Source organism: Montipora foliosa, chromosome 3 (assembly GCF_036669935.1).
Source record: "Montipora foliosa isolate CH-2021 chromosome 3, ASM3666993v2, whole genome shotgun sequence".
Classification (NCBI taxonomy): domain Eukaryota; kingdom Metazoa; phylum Cnidaria; class Anthozoa; order Scleractinia; family Acroporidae; genus Montipora; species Montipora foliosa.
Window position 1 is genome coordinate 63,757,214 of NC_090871.1, and position 8,183 is coordinate 63,765,396.

The 8,183-nt window shown below is 38.5% G+C and overlaps 1 protein-coding gene across 1 annotated transcript in view; it reads right to left on the reverse strand.

The window, feature by feature from the left end:
- Window positions 1-8,183, reverse strand: part of LOC137995088 (uncharacterized) — a 27,792-nt gene extending 19,609 nt beyond the window's left edge. Inside the window, exons 1-3 of the mRNA XM_068840674.1 lie at window positions 7,981-8,183; window positions 7,161-7,817; window positions 2,147-2,348 (exon numbers count right to left, since the gene is read on the reverse strand). Of these exons, the coding sequence (XP_068696775.1) occupies window positions 2,147-2,348; window positions 7,161-7,817; window positions 7,981-8,080 (959 nt within the window). The 5' untranslated portion in view covers window positions 8,081-8,183. The remainder of the gene's footprint in view (window positions 1-2,146; window positions 2,349-7,160; window positions 7,818-7,980) is intronic.

Genomic DNA, 8,183 nt, shown 5'->3' on the forward strand with positions numbered 1-8,183 from the left:
ATAGTATGAAACTTGCAAAAGTTGTTCCAATTTTTAAACAAGGCTCTCGTTTCGTGTGTAATAATTATCGACCTATCTCAGTTCTATCTTCCATAAGTAAAATATTTGAGAAATGAATTTTTAATCAGCTAATGTTCTACTTTATGAACAACAAAATGATTTCCCCAAAGCAATATGGATTCAGACCAGGCCTTACAACTTCTGACTGCCTAATTGATCTTATTGAAGAAATAATCTCCTCTCTTGATCGATGTGGTTTCTTTATTCCTGGACTTTTAACACAGTGAACCATCAAATATTATTAAATAAACTTAAGTTTTATGGCCTACAACAAAGTGAATATAATTGGATTCAATCTTACTTAAGTAACAGGAAACAGCAGGTGTATGTAAATGGAGTTGCTTCTGATTCATGTCTTATTTCTACTGGTGTACCTCAAGGATCGATTCTAGGACCTTTGCTGTTTACTATTTTTATTTATGACCTTCCAAAGACCTCAACATTTTTTTTCTACTAGATTACACGCAGATGATACATCTTTAACTGCTTCTGGAAGTGATCTTGACAGTTTATTGTGTGAAATTAACAATCACTTGCCAGCTATTTATGTATGGTTATGTATTAATAAGTTGACCTTAAATTTGACAAAAACAAAGTATATTATTTGTATGCCTCGTCAAAAGGAAAGTTACAATCTATATCCACCGTTAACTGTAGCAAACGTTTATTTAGAGAAGTCCTCTTCTGTAAAATATTTTGGTGTGTATATTGATTGTCACCTTACTTGGCATGACCACATTGATTACATATGTGACAAAATCAGCAAAAATGTTAATATAATGAGCTATAATGGTTAAATTGAAGCGTCATGTATCAAAAACAGCTCTTGTTAGTCTGTATTACTCCCTTATATACCCTTACCTTACCTATGCTTGTACACTATGGTGTAATAATTATAATGCTCCAGTGTCTCAAATCGTAAAATTACAAAACAAAGCTGTTAGTGTTATAAATGATGTCCCTTTAATGGAACCAATAACTCCACATTACTTATCCTTACACCTTTTGAAGTTTCCTGATATTGTTAAACTGAATACATGTATGCCCTTTTATGATTATTTTCACCATGAAAAGTTTCTTAATATACCTGTTTCATTGGTATCTGAGCTACATAATTACAATACCCGCAGTCCATCATCCAATCAAATCTTCATACCCTCATTTCGAACTAACCTTAGGAGATTTTGCCCCAGCATTATTGGGTGTTTCTTTTGGAATAATATCCCGGATTTCATTAGGGACAAACCATCTAAAAAATTATTTAGAAAAGCACTTTTGCGCTTGTACCTTGCTCAATACTAATGAAACTTGACTTTTTTCTCTGTTTTTAATACAAATCTCATATCCTTCTGTAACTTAAAGGGGCACAACATTAGTTTATCTAGATGTGCCCCTCTCCTCTCCTTCCATTATACCATGTCAAATAATTTAAGTTGTTGCTATTTGTATTGTTTATTTATTTATTTATGCTTCTTTTTTTTTTTTTTAAACCTATATCCACTCAATTATGTATTATTTAGGGATTGGAGGAACAAATCAAATCAAATCAAAAAATCAAATGGAATAATTGTTTAATTAAATTTCTTAAACTCCAAAAATTTGGAAGTACAAAATACGAGCGAAGACAAGAAGAAAATCCTAGCGAAATCGAAAAAACTTGATGAAGATGCGATGTTGTGTAATACCTAGTGGTCAGACACACGCAGGCTCATCACAAAAACATTTCTAACCTTTCCCCGTACTTCTAAGCTTCGGAATTGATCCAAAATTTCTGGCTATCTGGCTTAAAAAAAAAATCAATTTAGCAACGCCAAGCGCAATTATTTACCATATAAGGTCAAATTAAGGTATATATATGAGCTGATAACCGAGATTGAGTGAACCAATCAGAGCACGAGAATTGCATTATCCGAGGTTTAGAATTTAATAAATAGGTTATATAGAATATATAGATTATATAGCTTATATACGGTATCTTAAAATATATGTATGTTTATAGGCTATAGAGATAATATAGATTGTATAGGTTACTAGACTAAATAGGTTATATACGTTAATAGCCATTCCCTTATAATAATTTACTCACAATTTGTTGAAATCAAAGCAGCAGTCGCCATATTCGTCACAAAACTTATCACAGAAACATCGTAATGGTTCTGAAACTCCCTTTGGATTATTCAAAGCGTTTCTCTCGTCCACACCACACCTATTTCTGCAACTGTATCTCTTCAAGTTCTTTCTCCACCAAGAATGCTCTTGTAGAAAATCACGGATTTGTTTAACCCAGTCTGTTAAACAAGGGAGGGATTTCTGTTTAGAAAGCGTCTAGTTTCGGTCGTTAGCCGTTACACCGGTAGAGCTCTCCACTTTTGTAATATAAAGGTTCTTTGTGATGACAGAAAGTAGCATATTAAACGAGAATTAAGCAAAGATATCGTTGACGCCATCTACTGTTATTAAGGGGCTTACAACCACACCGTTCATAACAGTTTTAATTCTGGAATGGCCTTTCAATGCCAAAAGAGTAATCTCGAAATTGTTACACAATTGGGATCTCTTAGATAACGTTCTCGTCGGCTTCTTCGTTGTATTTGCCAGCTAAAGCTCCCTATTAATGTAGTAAGCGGAACCTCATTGGCTGTCCAAACAAAAAAAAAAATTTCCCCAGTGCCTGGAAATTTCAAAGACCATAAAAATTATTTTTAAACAGAAATATTCCCTATTGTTGTCAAGTTGTTTATCAGCGTTTGGGGTTCTAGGTGAAGTTTGATGTTAAGGGGACGACGCTGGCTACGAGAACGTGATGAAACAATAGGTCTAAAGGCCGAGACACACTAGGAGACAAGTCGCTCCGTGTGTACTACTTGCAAAACAAGTCTCTGCGACAGGACGCCTGTTCGGTGCACACGCAGTGATCTCGTGTGAGGGAGGGGGGGGGGGGGGATGTGAACTAGTTTTCTAATTCAATGTGGCGGACCATATGACGCGCTCTCATTGGTTCATTTACATTTTGTCCCAGCGACTTGTTGACGGAAATGTACATACGGTGCGACAACGCTGCTTTCGCTAATTTTGTCGCTGCAATCAAACTGGTTTGAATTCGTGCAACTGATCGCAGCGACAAAATTCTGCCTCAGTGATAATGATTTTCACAAAATTAACCGTGTCACTCGAGGCGAATTGTTGCGGCAACTTGTCCCCGCGACTGTCGCAGCGACTTATCGCCTCGTGTGTCCCGGCCTTAATGAGCAAAAACAAAAGCTCTGCACGCCCTGCAGGTAAGTTTTACACTTGTGTACATTTCTGTACCATTCTCGCTCTGACAACAAGGACTTTAAGCAAGGACGCCGGCTACCGTGACGATATATTAAATATTATTTTCTGTTACTGTAATAATTTCGCGATTACTTCAAGTCGCTCGGCTTGGAAAGTGTGAGTACACATTCCGAGCATAAAATTGGTGAAATAAAATCCAAGCATAAAATTTAGAGAGAAAATTGAAGTCATCGCCAGGTGCTTTTGTCCTTCACATGACCTCAAACTTAATCATTTCACGTCGTTGTCAAGATGTGAACGGCAAATAAATGTATCAAAATGTAAAACGCAAGTGTAATAGGCCTTATCACGGTTTTCGACGCCATCTTGGCAAAGCGGTCAGAAATTACATTACAGTGTTTGTATGGAAATCCGATAGCAAATAACTTCTTCCAAAATTGAATTTTTCACAAATTCGGAATCGCAAAGTTAAAATACTGGGTAGAAGATTGTATTCACCAAGTTTGAAGGATGTAGCTTGGCTAGAACGGACGCTCAGTTAATTTTTTGAATTTCCACACATTTGTCTGTAAATTTGGCTGGGTAGAGAAACGTCTAGACGCAGTTCGCGGGAAAAAAACTTTAAAGACGAATGTATGGAAATTATAGGAAAGCTACATCCTTCAAACTTGGTGAATACAATCTTCTGCCTAGTACAATAACGTTTTGATTCACAAATTGTGTAAAATTCACTTTTGGAAGAAGTTATTTGCTGTCGGATTCACATACAAACACTGTAATTTGTGACCGCTTTGCCTACCCGTCAAGATGGCGTCGAAAACCGTGATAAGGCCTATTAATCCTATTCGTTTGTGGTGTTCTCATATCCATCGTCGTCGTCCTTGCATAAGGGACTTTACGATCTACGACGCGGCCGTCAACGAGAATGTCACGAAACAACAATATCATTTGTTAAATGAGGAAAGGTAATCGTGCTGTACATGGGGCACGCATTTTAGCACATATTCTAGCCGGTATTCTGCACAACAACGACGTGAAATCACCAAATTTGAGGTTTTGGCGGCAACGCGAGCGCACAAATCTGAATCTACAATTCTCTATTTTGACTCTGAAACCGCTCGTTCCCAATTATTATTAGGATACTTCGCCAGCATTGCACGACATGAACGAGATGGCCTCGTTCGCTGCCTTGTTTTGACGTTCTCCGTAAAACTTGGTCATTTCACGTCGAAGATTTGCCGTACAAAAATGAAAAATGCACGTGCAGGGCATGCAAAGCTATTGTTTTTGCTCATTAAATATGCAAAATTTGTGACGTTTTTGTTGGCGTCGCGTCGTAGATCTTAAACTTCCTAGGTAGTTTAAGAAATTAAGACGGCCACGGCAAAGACATCACCACAAGAAAATAAATATATGTTATTCACCGGATGGGAGGTCCGTATAGGGAAAAACTGTGCCCGAGGTCTTGAGTACGGCCCAAGGCCGCAGGCCGAGTGACGTACTCAAGGCCGAGGGCACAGTTTTTCCATATACGGACCTCCCAGCCGGTGAATAACGTATTTTTTCTGCCTTTTTTTGTCAGAAATCAAGGTGCACTGTCACAGTTGAAATTAACTTCTAACTGAAAAACGCGCTCCAATCGCAAAGCTGAAAGAAAAATAATAGATTAACGATAAAACAGAACTTCAAATATCTCTTGGTGCAATAAATATAAAAACAAAACGAACAGTTATATTTCATGGCAAGCACAGAGAAATGAGCTAAACAAACTAAACAATGATGTTTGAAAAATTCGTACAAACAGGCGAATAATTTTCTACGTATTAAAATGCTTTGTGTTGTTGAAAATGAAACCAAAGTTCTTAAAACAGCAGGAATAAATTTAGTGAAAAATACACAAAAATCTGTTTCTGCCTTCATATCTTATTATTTCAAGGATTCATCTTTGTTCTCCGTCAAGTCCTTCAGAAATCAGTGCAAAACTCAGAAAACTACACTAGCAAAACTTGTTGACATGTGCATTAGTTCACAGCGTTGCGATTTGTTTGACTATTTCAGCGACAAATCCGTATATTCTTTGATAAAGCAAAATAGAACGAGATTATAAAATAGAACTTTAAAGAAAAAAACGGATGTCAACCGAAAAACTGAGCTCAAAGGACTTCTCTGCAGTCAGTCGTTTTAGTTAAACGGCGGGTTAAAACAGTTCGCGAAAAACAATAACAGGAAAGATCAAGGCGTCGCGACGTGTTTGTTTGCCTATTTTAGCTAGGAATCCGTATATTCTTAAATGAAGCACTTCAAAGAAAATAACGGATGTCAAGCGAAAAGCCGAGTTCAAAAAGTTCGACGGCGCTCAACAGGCAAGAAAACCACCATGCAACTCGAAAACAGCAAACCAGCAAAGTATTGTAAGCAAAATCATGTGAATACTAACCTTTTTGAAGAATAACCAGGCCTTTCATTTCATTGCTGATGTTTTTCCTTCTCTTTGCAACGGTTAGTAAGCGAAAACTTGCATTTTAAGACGTAAAATCCAATGTTTCGTCGCACCGTAGTAAAAACATTTTCAATTAGCCACAACAGTTTCAGCACGGAACAGATTATCGGACCGTGGTACTGACCGTGGTCCGTATCGTAAAAAGCTGGACCGGCTACGAGCGCGCGACCAGCCAATCAGATTCAAGGATTTAGGATTCCGGCCCGCTAAGAAAGCTTCAGAAAATGCTTCAGAAAAAAAATAAATGCGAATCTTTCACTTTTACTCTGAAAGAGCTGGTGTAAATTCAATTTCAGGATAATTCGCCCACATTTTACGAAGTAAACGAAAAACTTAAGATTGCAAAATTACATTTTGAAGAGACGTTTTCTTCGTCGTCGCCGTAGTAGATCTTAAAGTCCCTAACGACGTGAATTGACCAAATTTGAGGTGATGCGGTGGACGTGAGCACCTTTAAATTTTCACCTATTTTGTTCCTGGAATGTTGATACACACTTCCCGAATTGAGGAAAATGGGAAATCATTACAATATCAGGAATTAGTATAAATACACAGGTGATTATACAATATCGCGCGCTCTCACTGGCTCGCTATCTCGTATTATCAGCCGATAATCACCTCGACGGACAAAATGGCTGCCAGTAGTCGTTTTGCCACTGTAAGTGAATATGATTTCGCGTTGAAATGTGTTTTTTTGCCCCTCTTTTTTGAAATTATCACCTGTGTATTTATACTAAAACAATTATTCGCCTCAGGCTCAGTGATTATCGGTGAATATTCACCGATCATCACTTCGGCTTCGGCGAATAATTGTTAAATAATATTCCTAGACAACGTTGTCGTAGCTGTCGTCGTCCTCCTTGCTTAAGGTTCCTATAAAACTCGAGGATGCGCAGCTATGAAAGGCGTGGTACCTTAAGCACACGCAGATGGCTTGTCAGCAAACAGTGCACACAATCATGCAGAGCAATGTGATAATTTATGCAATAAGAAAGCCCCCAAAGGAAATAGTATGTTTTGATTTGTCGTTCCTTTTGAAATCACAGTCACTTCTTTCTCCCTGAAAACATCGTTTAGGTGTTCCACCTCTGTGTTGCGGTTTGTTGATAGCCATCTTCTGAATAATCATTCGTGCTTAAGAGAATCTGACCAGACTCTTTTTACAAGAGTGCGTCTTTGGTGTGTTTAAGAGAAGAGTAGACTTAGGTAATCACTACAGACTATTTTTCTTTTTTTTGGTTCTAATTTATTCGAGGACAGAAGCAAGCTAAAAAAGATAAAAGGAAAATAATATTTAAAGGAAACAGACAAAAAATGTTCATACCCTCAAACGGCGCAATAGACGGTGTGCAGTTCCATCCTGTTGAATTCACGAGAAAGGATCTTATAGCCTTCCCACTTGGAAGACGTTGAGTGGTGACGGGAATGGTTATGAAGAAATTGGTAATATTTTCCCCTAGAATCTTTTCAATCAGGCTGTGAGGGATAGGGTTAGGCGGCGGACGAGGAAGGTTAGAAGGCTCGGGAGACTGAGGGCCGCCATTAGGAAGAATACTCGCCGGTGGTTGAGGAAGATCAGAGGGAGGAGAACCAGCAGAAGGCTGTGGGCGATTAGGGGAACGAGGACCGCTAGGTGTTTGGGAGAAATCAGAAGGAGAAGGACCAGCAGGAGGTCGAGGACTGTCAAGAGGTTTAGAACTACCAGGAGGAGGCGAGCCAGTAGGACGTCGAAGACCTTCAGTAGGAAGCGGTAAGAGGAGGAGAGGAAGCAAGTCAGCTGGTCGAAGACTTGTAGTTGGTTTCAGGTTGACTGTAGGATGAGAACTGCCCCTATGAGGTTGAGGATTGCTGGAAGACATTGAGTTGCTGGGTTCATCAGGTAGTCCACCAGCGGGTAGAGGACTCGAAAGTAGATCGGGGATTGATGGGGAATTCGAAGGTTTTGAAGGAAACGATGCAGATGTCGTGGCAATAACATTTGCTATAATCAAGTTGTAATGTTAAAAAAAGTTAAAAAGAAAACGTCACCATAGTTGATAATAGTTTTTTTACTATTTACAACCTCTTCTATGGGCCGCGTGATCAATTTTTATTCAATGAAAAGGTGCCTCTTCTTATTTTTTAATTCGTTTATTAAAATTTACCTGTGCTTTGAGCTTGGGCTGGTCCACAATTTTTAATTCCACAAAACGTCGCAACAAGTGATACAACTGCTGGGGCGACACAGCAATGTATGTGCATCATTTTGTATGAACCTGTGTTCGTGTACAGTTGCGGCAAATTATCAACATGGATTTATCTCCAAAGTCGTGTCTTGGTACAAATAAAGAAGTATCCCTCGCTCTTA